This window comes from Ylistrum balloti, unplaced genomic scaffold (assembly GCF_031769215.1).
Source record: "Ylistrum balloti isolate Yb309-2 unplaced genomic scaffold, AGI_CSIRO_Ybal_v1 Utg369850, whole genome shotgun sequence".
Classification (NCBI taxonomy): Eukaryota; Metazoa; Mollusca; class Bivalvia; order Pectinida; family Pectinidae; genus Ylistrum; species Ylistrum balloti.
Window position 1 is genome coordinate 487,767 of NW_026782003.1, and position 15,881 is coordinate 503,647.

The following is a 15,881-nucleotide window of genomic DNA, read 5'->3' on the forward strand; positions in this document are numbered from 1 at the left end:
ATTTTGATAAAAGTACGATAACTTTATAGAGATTTTGTCCCGTGTATTTGGTCATGTATGGCCCTGAAATTTTAAGATGACTTGCACATGACATGTCTGCCTGATGTTGATGTGATGTAACATATTGTGTTATCTTTATTTGTTTAAGGTAGTGAAGATTTGAGATTAATCAGTAGATTGTCGGTGTAGCAGCCTGCAGACTATGTATTACATGCAGGTTTTACTTTAGAAGAGTGCATCATTACGGTATAATCAACTACAGAAACTGTAGTTATAACCTGGTTAACCTTTACATGTTCTGCAGTTAGTGATGCTGAAAAGGCCATATTAGGAATTCCAATTTATTTAATTGGGAAATCATTTAAACACTTCAGTACTAATGAAAACACAGAATCCTTTTGTCATTAGACAAATAATTATTTGCCATAACGTTTTGTGTTGCAGGTACCTGAGTTGTTCTGTAGCATTCAGGAGGCTACAAGACGAGATATTACATTAGACATGGTGGAGACAAAAGCTTCAGAGCCAGCAAAGGCCTTCTACGAGGTCATGTACGTGGGTCGTGCCAAACTCAACACTAAGAAGATAACTTGTGTCCACATCGATGAACTGTGTCACAAACTATCAGAAAAGGAAAAGGAAAGAAAACAGAAGCAGGACGAGCAGAATGAAAGACGTCAACGCCATGCAAGTGGTGCCAGTGTTAAAAGTCTGCCAGCAAGTCTTGATGAAGTTGTGTCAGTCACAGAGAATGAACTTGGGGCGCAGAATGAGCGCCTGAAAGGCAGCACCATCCATATAGATAGTCCATCCAGTAGTGCAGATGACCTGTCTGGATGTAGTGATGGTATAAGTTCTTCTGAAAATGTGCTAGAAAATTCAGGACACTTTTCTCATTCATATTCAGCTGGGGGTCTGTCGGGGTCAGGTGATTCTCGTGAAGAGATATGTGAATTAGTTGCAAGGGATCATCTTAGCAATAGTAACAGTGTTGACCTTGATCAAGGTCATAAAGAACTCCATGTTCATTTTAGTGAGACCCATCACTGTGAGTCACCAAGAGACAATCCCAATAAGACAATGCTTTTCTGTTTGGGAGCCAGTGATATTTCACTTATCAGTCTCGACAAGAAGTCAACTATCCTTGATCGACGATTCAAAGACATATCTTCAGTCTCACAGGTAAGGTATTTGTACATATATGCACATAACAGTTTTTGTACCTGTTCTATCAGAACTTTGTACGGTGAAACCTGCTTAATATCATGCTCTACTTGTCAGGTGTGATAATAAGTGGAACGTGACATTAACAGTTGATGCATTTTTCCTGACATTGAAAGTTTTTAAAATTTTTGTCATATAATTTATTCATTCATTACTATTGGTAAATATGCAGTGTATATCTCTGCAACTTCATTAAAATGGGCTCTGAAGATTGCAACTTGATCCATGACGACGAAAATAGCCAGGAGAGTGAATTGTTCACCTTTGAAACATCTCGTTTCATTGGTCGTTAAATTAGTGGGTTTTTTTAATGGCCGATCAGATGTTGTGAAACACAGCATAGTGAAAACTGCATTTCAGAACATTTCAACGTCACCTTACCAGTGCTCATGGTAATTTTAGCAATAAATGATTTGAAGAAATATGAAAAACGGTGATATTTTGATATTTTTATGACCAATTGGGTTTCCAATCTTAATTACATATGATACCTTTTTTACAATGGTATCCCATGGGTCATTGTAAAAAGAAACAAAACAAACACAAATTTTCGTAAATTATGGTTCATGGTTGATTATTCTCCTAAATGTCTATTGCAAATTAATCTTTTTTGTTTTGAAATTGATCCTGGTCTGCATGCTAAAGTCTTATTTTCAAGAAGTTTCGACAGCACATTGGCATGTTCCAAGTGACAAGGGTTTTAAACCTTTAAAATGCTTGGAATGCATGAGCCAATAAAAAACAAATACACTAGGCTTCCTTTGACTTAGCTGAACCGTACAGGTAAGCAGGTCAGTTTTATTGTTCGGGAGTTGCAAGGTGTGAAAAGTTGGCCAGTAGGGCAATGGCAATGTTTACATAATGTGTCCAGGTATGACGTATGACATTTCAGGCATGACTCCTTAGGTCCTGTCCTCACTTAACTGTAATTAACCTGTGTTTTTTTTTTTATGATGGTCGGAAAATGAAGTGATATTTAGCATTGCCCACATAAGTGACATTATCAGATGCTGGAAAATGACATTAACAGATGCTGGAAAATGACATTAACAGATGCTGGAAAATGACATTAACAGATGCTGGAAAATGACATTAAGAGATGCTGGAAAATGACATTAACAGATGTGACATTAAGTGGGTTCTACTATATTGATATTTTTCAAAGCAAACCATTCTATAGAAATTAAAATGACTGTATTTACTATGAAATTGTATTTTCCAATAGTTTCCTTTTTCTATTTATATGCCCATTGATGACAGGTTGTCTATCCATTAACCTCTCCTTATTAGTGCTTACTTTACCTTTATATGCCCATTGATGACAGGTTGTCTATCCATTAACCTCTCCTTTTTAGTGCTTACTTTACCTTTATATGCCCATTGATGAGAGGTTGTGTATCCATTAACTTCTCCTTATTAGTGCTTACTTTACCTTTATATGCCCATTGATGACAGGTTGTCTATCCATTAACCTCTCCTTATTAGTGCTTACTTTACCTTTATATGCCCATTGATGACAGGTTGTCTATCCATTAACCTCTCCTTTTTAGTGCTTACTTTACCTTTATATGCCCATTGTTGAGAGGTTGTGTATCCATTAACTTCTCCTTATTAGTGCTTACTTTACCTTTATATGCCCATTGATGACAGGTTGTCTATCCATTAACCTCTCCTTATTAGTGCTTACTTTACCTTTATATGCCCATTGATGACAGGTTGTCTATCCATTAACCTCTCCTTATTAGTGCTTACTTTACCTTTATATGCCCATTGATGACAGGTTGTCTATCCATTAAATTCTCCTTATTAGTGCTTACTTTACCTTTATATGCCCATTGATGACAGGTTGTCTATCCATTAAATTCTCCTTATTAGTGCTTACTTTACCTTTATATGCCCATTGATGACAGGTTGTCTATCCATTAACCTCTCCTTATTAGTGCTTACTTTACCTTTATTTATGGACCGATTTCAATGAAGCTTACTACAAATATTCCATACTAAAACTTCTAAAAGCATTTGCATCTCAGAATTTTGCAATAATCCTTAGCAGAGTTATTGCCAAATATGGGCATTTGATAGAAAAGGCAAGAACTTTTAATTCTATTTCTAATTCTTTTTAATCTGATTTATGATGATACAAAAAAAGGACGGATTTTACATTTAGTAAAGGTTTTTTATGTGACCTCATATTTACAGTAATTACATGAATCTATAGCTCAGTGCCAAGTCGCAAATTCATGGATTCACGTTGGAATACTGAAATAGCTTCCTTAAAGATACTTGCATAGATGCAAAGAGATGTCTCCTGTTACATTGAAGTTAATCACCAACTTTACATGATCTCAATATTGCTTATTTTTTAGGTAGGTTTGACAGGGCTTGGTGCACTGTTGTATTTTTGGTAAAGGATTTTTTAAGTACATCATTCTTATTTTAAATTGTAAATTATTATAAATTCTACAGGAAATGGAAATCTTTTACTAATATGTAAGATTATACTAAAACAGTCTTCTTTCTTTGACAGGGCAAGGAAAGACCAGAGGTGTTTGGATTTATAGCCCGAGAAAAAGGAAATGCCTTCATTTGTTACATATTGAAATGTCACTCCTGCACAGTGGTAAGTCACATCAAACATAAATAGGAATGTTGTGACCAATGGTGCATGTCACCTACTGCAAAATATTTTATCTTTGTCATTGTTATCCACCAATTAAGTTCCATAGTCACATTTGTCTGACAAATCCAAATTACTTTTGTTTTACATTTAACTTTTGGGTACAGATTGTATAGACCATGTTATAGATCAGGCCCCACTTGTATAAAACATCTCAACTTGAGATTTCCTCAAGTGGAGATTTTCCTCAGCTGATATCTCCTCAAAAACGGCTTGTATAAAATTTTCTCAAGGAACAGGAGGAAGGCATCGGCTAGGATGTCCTGAAATTCCTTGAGGAATTTTCATACAAGATATTTTCAAGGAGATATTAGCTGAGGAAAATCTCGACTTGAGGAAATCTCAAGTTGAGACGTTTTATACAAGTGGGGCCAGGGCTGTAAGTGATTTGGTTCAGTATTGTGTCATATGTTTACTCATGGCTGAAGTTACGAGTTTGACTGTTACTATGATGTACATAGTTCAGAATACATGTAAAGAGATACAAATGTAGATTAAACCGGTGATAACTGAAAAAGATTATCCCAGTTATAATTAATGAAGTTAGGGATTGATATGCTGGGGATGGATGGGTGTTGATGGTTGGATGGGTGGCATGGATGGGTTAATGTTTAAGAGGAAAGGATGATGATGACTGGTGGGAAGTTATACCTATTTTATATGACATCCTTTTGAAAAGGATCAAGAGGCATTATTCCTTATCACTACTTGTTGAACAGGTTTTAGTCAAATTTTTTATATGTATTTTTCACAGTATGCATGAGAAAATGAAGAGTTAATACATATTATAGTTAAAGAAGAAAACCTTGACTATTTCTGTTGAAAATAGGTCCATACATATGACAATCACTTGCAATTTGTTTTTCCATCCCACTGACTTTACCTACGCCCCTTTCATCATATACATATATATATATATGTAAAGATTTATGAACTGAACTTAGTGGCTGCAGATTTCCAACAGCTTGTAGTATGATTTATGATTTGTAATTATTGTACAAATGGCTAATTTACAGATAAAAACACTTCCTCATATTGAAGAGTCATTTCAGCTGCTAAGAACTACACTAAATTCAATAAATAATACCATTCATAATGTTCATGATATCATCAGAACTACATTTTCACAGAGTGTGAAGAATGAAGTGTTGTGATTTAAATGTTTCTGACGGACAGAAATGTTAAAAATCTTTCATCAAAAGTTGTGTATGCCTTAATTAGGTTAATTTTAATAGGCTGATGTACATGACCATTCATAACCTAGTGGTCTGGGGTTTGATTCCTGGAATGGACATGAAAAGGTAAAGGGTCACCTGCCCGACCATGCATGTTTTCCCCAGGTACTCCGGTTTCCCCTACGATGGGACCAATGGCGTGCTTACATCTGGGCCAATAAGAGTGATTAGTATAAGTTGAAATAACTTGTTTCGCAATTGTTGTAAAAGTAAAGTTTATATTATATTAAACTGATTTTTTATATCTGATTAAAGTCAGGGATAATTACGTACTCGATATTTGCCCCATTCAGGACCCCTAATACACTATATACTGGTCAAATCCCATACTGATAATGGCACTACAATAATCATATCAGATGTTCTGTAGGTAACTTATCAAGCAAAGACAGCTTATAAATTATTTTCTGGAATGTGGTATTCCCCAGAATATTCTTCCTTATGATATCATCACGGGGTTATTGGGTACACCAGGTACATTTGTCTGCAAACGATCAGGAATACCTAATGACTATACCTGACAGATCGAGACAGATTTGGATGAATAATTATAGGAATTAAAACATGGATTAGCTGGAGTTTATATTACTAACAGTAAGGATAAATATAAAAAATACTCATCAATGAATAATCTTGTAAAAAAAAAGTCTACTTATTAAAGTAAAGTTATTAATTATTAGTTAGCTTGATATTGATAGCCAAGTAGTGTATCAGCATTTATTCTATGATAGCCAAGCAGTGTATCAGCATTTATTCTATGATAGCCAAGCAGTGTATCAGCATTTATTCTATGATAGCCAAGCAGTGTATCAGCATTTATTCTATGATAGCCAAGCAGTGTATCAGCATTTATTCTATGATAGCCAAGCAGTGTATCAGCATTTATTCTATGATAGCCAAGCAGTGTATCAGTATCAGCATTTATTCTATGATAGCCAAGTAGTGTATCAGCATTTATTCTATGATAGCCAGGCAGTGTATCAGCATTTATTCTATGATAGCCAAGTAGTGTATCAGCATTTATTCTATGATAGCCAAGTAGTGTATCAGCATTTATTCTATGATAGCCAAGCAGTGTATCAGCATTTATTCTATGATAGCCAAGTAGTGTATCAGCATTTATTCTATGATAGCCAAGTAGTGTATCAGCATTTATTCTATGATAGCCAAGTAGTGTATCAGCATTTATTCTATGATAGCCAAGTAGTGTATCAGCATTTATTCTATGATAGCCAAGTAGTGTATCAGCATTTATTCTATGATAGCCAGGCAGTGTATCAGCATTTATTCTATGATAGCCAAGTAGTGTATCAGCATTTATTCTATGATAGCCAAGTAGTGTATCAGCATTTATTCTATGATAGCCAAGTAGTGTATCAGCATTTATTCTATGATAGCCAGGCAGTGTATCAGCATTTATGCTATGATAGCCAAGTAGTGTATCAGCATTTATTCTATGATAGCCAAGTAGTGTATCAGCATTTATTCTATGATAGCCAAGTAGTGTATCAGCATTTATTCTATGATAGCCAAGTAGTGTATCAGCATTTATTCTATGATAGCCAAGTAGTGTATCAGCATTTATTCTGTGATAGCCAAGTAGTGTATCAGCATTTATTCTATGATAGCCAAGTAGTGTATCAGCATTTATTCTATGAAAGCCCAGTAGTGTATCAGCATTTATTCTATGATAGCCAAGTAGTGTATCAGCATTTATTCTATGATAACCAAGTAGTGTATCAGCATTTATTCTATGAAAGCCCAGCAGTGTATCAGCATTTATTCTATGATAGCCAGGCAGTGTATCAGCATTTATTCTATGATAGCCAAGTAGTGTATCAGCATTTATTCTATGATAGCCAGGCAGTGTATCAGCATTTATTCTATGATAGCCAAGTAGTGTATCAGCATTTATTCTATGATAGCCAAGTAGTGTATCAGCATTTATTCTATGATAGCCAGGCAGTGTATCAGCATTTATGCTATGATAGCCAAGTAGTGTATCAGCATTTATTCTATGATAGCCAAGTAGTGTATCAGCATTTATTCTATGATAGCCAAGTAGTGTATCAACATTTATTCTATGATAGCCAAGTAGTGTATCAGCATTTATTCTATGATAGCCAGGCAGTGTATCAGCATTTATGCTATGATAGCCAAGTAGTGTATCAGCATTTATTCTATGATAGCCAAGTAGTGTATCAGCATTTATTCTATGATCGCCAAGTAGTGTATCAGCATTTATTCTATGATAGCCAAGTAGTGTATCAGCATTTATGATAGCCTAGTGTATCAGCCAAGTAGTGTATCAGCATTTATTCTATGATAGCCAAGTAGTGTATCAGCATTTATTCTATGATAACCAAGTAGTGTATCAGCATTTATTCTATGAAAGCCCAGCAGTGTATCAGCATTTATTCTATGATAGCCAAGTAGTGTATCAGCATTTATTCTATGATAGCCAAGTAGTGTATCAGCATTTATTCTATGATAGCCAGGCAGTGTATCAGCATTTATTCTATGATAGCCAGCAGTGTATCAGGCAGTGTATCAGCATTAATTCTATGAAAGCCCAGAAGTGTATCAGCATTTATTCTATGATAGCCAGGCAGTGTATCAGCATTTATTCTATGAAAGCCCAGCAGTGTATCAGCATTTATTTTATGATAGCCAGGCAGTGTATCAGCATTTATTCTATGATAGCCAAGTAGTGTATCAGCATTTATTCTATGATAGCCAAGCAGTGTATCAGCATTTATTCTATGATAGCCAAGCAGTGTATCAGCATTTATTCTATGATAGCCAAGCAGTGTATCAGCATTTATTCTATGATAGCCAAGCAGTGTATCAGCATTTATTCTATGATAGCCAAGCAGTGTATCAGCATTTATGCTATGATAACCAGCCAATGTATCAGCATTTATTCTATGATAGCCAAGCAGTGTATCAGCATTTATGCTATGATAACCAGCCAATGTATCAGCATTTATTCTATGATAGCCAAGCAGTGTATCAGCATTTATTCTATGATAGCCAAGCAGTGTATCAGCATTTATGCTATGATAACCAGCCAATGTATCAGCATTTATTCTATGATAGCCAAGCAGTGTATCAGCATTTATGCTATGATAACCAGCCAATGTATCAGCATTTATTCTATGATAGCCAAGTAGTGTATCAGCATTTATTCTATGATAGCCAAGTAGTGTATCAGCATTTATTCTATGATAACCAGCCAATGTATCAGCATTTATTCTATGATAGCCAAGCAGTGTATCAGCATTTATTCTATGATAGCCAAGTAGTGTATCAGCATGTATTCTATGATAACCAGCCAATGTATCAGCATTTATTCTATGATAGCCAAGCAGTGTATCAGCATTTATTCTATGATAGCCAAGTAGTGTATCAGCATTTATTCTATGATAACCAGCCAATGTATCAGCATTTATTCTATGATAGCCAAGCAGTGTATCAGCATTTATTCTATGATAGCCAAGCAGTGTATCAGAATTTATTCTATGAAAGCCCAGTAGTGTATCAGCATTTATTCTATGATAGCCAAGCAGTGTATCAGTATTTATTCTATGAAAGCCCAGCAGTGTATCAGCATTTATTTTATGATAGCCAAGTAGTGTATCAGCATTTATTCTATGATAGCCAAGCAGTGTATCAGCATTCATTCTATGAAAGCCCAGAAGTGTATCAGCATTTATTCTATGATAGCCAGGCAGTGTATCAGCATTTATTCTATGAAAGCCCAGCAGTGTATCAGCATTTATTTTATGATAGCCAGGCAGCAGTGATAGCCAAGCAGTGTATCAGCATTTATTCTATGATGTAGTGTATCAGCATTTATTCTATGATAGCCAGCAGTGTATCAGCATTTATTCTATGATAGCCAGGCAATGTATCAGCATTTATTCTATAATAGCCAGGCAATGTATCAGCATTTATTCTATGATAGCCAAGCAGTGTATCAGCATTTATTCTATGATAGCCAAGCAGTGTATCAGCATTTATTCTATGATAGCCAGGCAGTGTATCAGCATTTATTCTATGATAGCCAAGCAGTGTATCAGCATTTATTCTATGATAGCCAGGCAGTGTATCAGCATTTAGTGTATCAGCATTTATTCTATGATAGCCAAGCAGTGTATCAGCATTTATTCTATGATAGCCAGTAGTGTATCAGCATTTATTCTATGATAGCCAGCAGTGTATCAGCATTTATTTATGTATAGCCTATGATAAGTAGTGTATCAGCATTTATTCTATGATAGCCAGGCAGTGTATCAGCATTTATTCTATGATAGCCAGGCAGTGTATCAGCATTTATTCTATGATAGCCAGGCAGTGTATCAGCATTTATTCTATTATAGCCAGGCAGTGTATCAGCATTTATTCTATGATAGCCAGGCAGTGTATCAGCCCAGAAGTGTATCATTTATTCTATGAAAGCCCAGCAGTGTATCAGCATTTATTTTATGATAGCCAGGCAGTGTATCAGCCAGGCAGTGTATCAGCATTTATTCTATTATAGCCATGCAGTGTATCAGCATTTATTCTATGATAGCCAGGCAGTGTATCAGCATTTATTCTATGATAGCCAGGCAGTGTATCAGCATTTATTCTATGAAAGCCAAGTAGTGTATCAGCATTTATTCTATGATAGCCAGGCAGTGTATCAGCATTTATTCTATGATAGCCAAGTAGTGTATCAGCATTTATTCTATGATAGCCAGGCAGTGTATCAGCATTTATTCTATGATAGCCAGGCAGTGTATCAGCATTTATTCTATAATAGCCAGGCAGTGTATCAGCATGTATTCTATGATAGCCAGGCAGTGTATCAGCATTTATTCTATGATAGCCAGGCAGTGTATCAGCATTTATTCTATGAAAGCCCAGTAGTGTATCAGCATTTATTCTATGAAAGCCCAGCAGTGTATCAGCATTTATTCTATGATAGCCAAGTAGTGTATCAGCATTTATTCTATGATAGCCAGGCAGTGGAAGTGAATCCGCATTTATTCTATGATAGCCAGGCAGTGTATCAGCATCAGCATTTATTCTATGATAGCCAGGCAGTGTATCAGCATTTATTCTATGATAGCCAGGCAGTGTATCAGCATTTATTCTATGATAGCCAGGCAGTGTATCAGCATTTATTCTATGATAGCCAGGCAGTGTATCAGCATTTATTCTATGAAAGCCCAGTGTATCAGCATTTATTCTATGAAAGCCCAGCAGTGTATCAGCATTTATTCTATGATAGCCAGTAGTGTATCAGCATTTATTCTATGATAGCCAGGCAGTGTATCAGCATTTATTCTATGATAGCCAGGTAGTGTATCAGCATTTATTCTATGATAGCCAAGTAGTGTATCAGCATTTATTCTATGATAGCCAGGCAGTGTATCAGCATTTATTCTATGATAGCCAGGCAGTGTATCAGCATTTATTCTATGATAGCCAGGCAGTGTATCAGCATTTATTCTATAATAGCCAGGCAGTGTATCAGCATGTATTCTATGATAGCCAGGCAGTGTATCAGCATTTATTCTATGATAGCCAGGCAGTGTATCAGCATTTATTCTATGAAAGCCCAGTAGTGTATCAGCATTTATTCTATGAAAGCCCAGCAGTGTATCAGCATTTATTCTATGATAGCCAAGTAGTGTATCAGCATTTATTCTATGATAGCCAGGCAGTGCATCCGCATTTATTCTATGATAGCCAAGTAGTGTATCAGCATTTATTCTATGATAGCCAGGCAGTGTATCAGCATGTATTCTATGATAGCCAGGCAGTGTATCAGCATTTATTCTATGATAGCCAGGCAGTGTATCAGCATTTATTCTATGAAAGCCCAGTAGTGTATCAGCATTTATTCTATGAAAGCCCAGCAGTGTATCAGCATTTATTCTATGATAGCCAAGTAGTGTATCAGCATTTATTCTATGATAGCCAGGCAGTGTATCAGCATTTATTCTATGATAGCCAGGTAGTGTATCAGCATTTATTCTATGATAGCCAAGTAGTGTATCAGCATTTATTCTATGATAGCCAGGCAGTGTATCAGCATTTATTCTATGATAGCCAAGTAGTGTATCAGCATTTATTCTATGATAGCCAAGTAGTGTATCAGCATTTATTCTATGATAGCCAGGCAGTGTATCAGCATTTATTCTATGATAGCCAAGTAGTGTATCAGCATTTATTCTATGATAGCCAGGCAGTGTATCAGCATTTATTCTATGATAGCCAAGTAGTGTATCAGCATTTATTCTGTGAAAGCCCAGTAGTGTATCAGAATTTATTCTATGATAGCCAAGTAGTGTATCAGCATTTATTCTATGATAGCCAAGTAGTGTATCAGCATTTATTCTATGAAAGCCAAGTAGTGTATCAGCATTTATTCTATGATAGCCAGGCAGTGTATCAGCATTTATTCTATGATAGCCAGGCAGTGTATCAGCATTTATTCTATGATAGCCAGGCAGTGTATCAGCATTTATTCTATGATAGCCAAGTAGTGTATCAGCATTTATTCTATGATAGCCAAGTAGTGTATCAGCATTTATTCTATGATAGCCAGGCAGTGTATCAGCATTTATTCTATGATAGCCAAGTAGTGTATCAGCATTTATTCTATGATAGCCAAGCAGTGTATCAGCATTTATTCTATGATAGCCAGGCAGTGTATCAGCATTTATTCTATGATAGCCAGGCAGTGTATCAGCATTTATTCTATAAAAGCCAGGCAGTGTATCAGCATGTATTCTATGATAGCCAGGCAGTGTATCAGCATTTATTCTATGATAGCCAGGCAGTGTATCAGCATTTATTCTATGAAAGCCCAGTAGTGTATCAGCATTTATTCTATGAAAGCCCAGCAGTGTATCAGCATTTATTCTATGATAGCCAAGTAGTGTATCAGCATTTATTCTATGATAGCCAGGCAGTGCATCCGCATTTATTCTATGATAGCCAGGTAGTGTATCAGCATTTATTCTATGATAGCCAAGTAGTGTATCAGCATTTATTCTATGATAGCCAGGCAGTGTATCAGCATTTATTCTATGATAGCCAAGTAGTGTATCAGCATTTATTCTATGATAGCCAAGTAGTGTATCAGCATTTATTCTGTGAAAGCCCAGTAGTGTATCAGCATTTATTCTATGATAGCCAAGTAGTGTATCAGCATTTATTCTATGATAGCCAAGCAGTGTATCAGCATTTATTCTATGATAGCCAAGTAGTGTATCAGCATTTATTCTATGATAGCCAAGTAGTGTATCAGCATTTATTCTATGAAAGCCCAGCAGTGTATCAGCATTTATTCTATGATAGCCAGGCAGTGTATCAGCATTTATTCTATGATAGCCAAGCAGTGTATCAGCATTTATTCTATGATAGCCAGGCAGTGTATCAGCATTTATTCTATGATAGCCAGGCAATGTATCAGCATTTATTCTATAATAGCCAGGCAATGTATCAGCATTTATTCTATAATAGCCGAGCAGTGTATCAGCATTTATTCTATTGTTGTGAAGAGCCTTCAATTGCAAATAAAGACTTTTGTGTTTCTCCTGCGAGTACCAATCGGATATATTCGAAGCAGTTGTTATAGAATCACTTATTAGGTAATTTGCTCTGTTTTATATTTTTGTAGTACCCGATCTTAAAAGATACATTTTATGTAGAATTAATTCGAATATCAGTTAGGAATGGAAATCAATAGAAATGTGGAAATGTTCCTTATTTAAGTTTGATTGCATGCAAGAAGGAATTGAGGTTGTGGGTAGGAGGTGTTGTTTGTGATTATGTAGCTAAGTCAAATAACAGCTGATTTAGCTGAAACTTTCATGTTTTATCAAGGTGCACTCATTAGTATGATAATGTTAAGTGCAGAAAAGCACGAACTTGCTGCAAGGAATGCTAACTGAGTGGCAATATTTTAATCCAGAAAATTAGAAATTTTGAGAAAAAAATATACAGTAGATCGTGAGGATCTAGGCCAAGATAAATTGGTCTTAAAGACACTTTATTGCCTTAGCTAGCCTTAAACTTAATGATTTTGTGTACATGTCCATTCTTAAAATATTAATGTATCAGCATAAGTGAGAATCACTCTGCTAACTTTTAATGGAGTTTTAATGGAAAAAAGTGAATATTTTCTAAATTGTTGAAGTTCTTACTAGCTCCAAAAATTAGGTACTAGCTTAAGTTTTTTCTTTTGTTTTTTTTTTATTTTTTAGCCATATTTGGAACTAGTTTAATTTTGTTGCATTTGTAAGTTGTCTCAATGAACAGACACTAAAATTTTTTAACACATACAGTACATAAATATGTTCTTTTAAATAATTTAGAAAGTATTCACATTTTTTATTTCATACCTTTGAAAAATCAATTCTTATATGATGTACCCTATCACCTTGGCATATTTCCACCCATTGAAATTTCAACGATATAGATATATGTACTTGTTTAAGCAGATTAAGTTGCCAATAACTGCCGTGTGGCTTTTTCTGTGTAAGATTGTATATAATAACTAATTGTGGTGTCTTTCAGGTTGATGAGATCATGGCGGTATTGAGGTCAGCATTCCAGTCAGCTTATGAACAAAATCGCCAACAGATCTGTCAGATGTGTCCCCTTCATCAGTTACATCGACTCTGCCAGGAGATCAACAGTAAGTTGAATTCCCAATCTTGATTACATGTCAACTATAGCTTAAGGATATATTGAAATTATAAATAAGGTTTCTTTTTCAAGCTGTGCAAAACAAAATCATGATTAATTGTCAGTTTGCATATTTATATAATATTCATGAAGCACTCGGATATTACTGGAATCAGAGGTTAAACTAGGTGACATTACGATGGACTGTTAGAAATCACTAAAATTTCCTGTATATAATTAATGATACATTTATTTCATTAAACTGAATAAAATTCACTTAGTTTAATGGAAACCTTATTTTCTTTAGATTATTCAGCCTACAACAATTAGAAAATTGGAAACAAACTGAGCGATTAATTAGAAAATGTTGAACTGAAGTACATGTATAAACATTTGGTGTTGTGTAAGATATTGTCATATCACATCTGGTGTTGTGTTGGATATAGTTACAGAAATAAAATTTAGATCTATTGATTTCAATTTAATTATTGATATTGATGTTTAGGCATTTTTAATGTCATAATTTGTTAAATTCCTTTTAAAATCCTTTTAAATGAAAATGATATCATTGATATGAGCTAATTTCTTAAATCAATGATCAATATTACCAATACTCTTGTGATTTGGAGCTTGTAACTTTCAGGGATTTCATGTATTCCTTGTTTATTTAAAAGCTGTTAGGTTGTCCTTTATATAAAAGTGTTTCTGTAATAGTGCTATATCATCAAAGGTATCTTTCCTCATAATTGCCTAAACACCACTATTGATTTATCTATGCATGACATATATAGCTGGGTATTGAAATTTCCATTTGCAAGTGAATTTACTCATTGCTTTCATCTTGCTTGTAATTGTCATTCTGGGAAAAAAGTGATGACCTTTTCCACAAACTTGTATAACACACAATACTTGTATGTATTGGTAAATTTATTAGCTTGTTATGGCGTATACACGTTCCAGCGAAGCCATATATAGCACACTGTGTTGGCGATAGCAGACCCCCCCACCATCATTTACATGACCTATTGGACGTGTCAAAGCAAAGCTTGCAGAGTTCTGCTTATCACATGTTAGAGAATTATGACTATGAATCTTCGTCTTTATAGACTTAAATGGTGATTGGCTAGTAAGCCAAGCTAGCTGTTCTGCTGGAGTTACAGTCTCTTTGCATGTCAAACAAGCTTTTAAGGGTGATGAAAATTCTGAAATTTTCAAGAGAAAAGGTTTTACATGATATTGCAATGTTTTTGGATATGATAACTTACAACAAGCTGTTTACCAGTATAAGTGTCAGGACTTGTGAAGGAACCTTACTGAACTGAAGATAATTACAGATTGACATTGAATGAAATAGTGTAAATTATTGTCAAAAGGAGTATGCGCTTTTAATCCATATAAGGGAGTGTGTATTTCCCATTTATTCAATCTACATGAATGGAGTGCATGTGTGTATAAAGATACAAGGAATGTGTATTTTCAATTGATATAACAGAGAGTGTACTTCCCATGTATTCAATCTATTGAATGGAGTGTGAACTTCACGTTTATAGAAAAAGGAAGTATATATTTTCAATCAATATAACAGAGAGTGTACTCATTTATTCAATTGATAAAATGGAATGTGTACTTCCCATTTGTATATAGAAGCAAGTATATATATTCCTTCTATATAACAGAGAGTGTCCTTCCCATGTGTTCAAGCCATATAGTGGAATGTATACTTCCTATTTATTTGTAAAGAAACAAGGGGTGCGTAGTTTGATTTTCAGCCATGTTTACATTTGGTGACAATTTAGGGATCATCCATATCTTAGATTGGGCTCAATTTCATTCATTGTATTTCAAAAAAAGAATTGGATAGCAACCCCAGAGGAATATGGAAATAATTTCTGTAGGCTAATGGGACTATACACAAATGACACAAAAAGAAATTTGCAGAACTGGAAGTGCTGTATCATTTTAAAAAGACTTGCTCAAAAAGGCATTCCCAAAATCTAGAAGAAAGTTACGGATTAATTGTTTCTTATCAACAGACACATCATCAAATCAGCAAAACC

The 15,881-nt window shown here is 35.0% G+C and overlaps 1 protein-coding gene across 1 annotated transcript in view; it reads left to right on the plus strand.

The window, feature by feature from the left end:
• LOC132545489 (TBC1 domain family member 1-like) overlaps positions 1-15,881 on the plus strand; it is a 56,300-nt gene that overhangs the window by 16,208 nt on the left and 24,211 nt on the right. Inside the window, exons 2-4 of the mRNA XM_060209171.1 lie at positions 445-1,182; positions 3,752-3,844; positions 13,714-13,834. Of these exons, the coding sequence (XP_060065154.1) occupies positions 445-1,182; positions 3,752-3,844; positions 13,714-13,834 (952 nt within the window). The remainder of the gene's footprint in view (positions 1-444; positions 1,183-3,751; positions 3,845-13,713; positions 13,835-15,881) is intronic.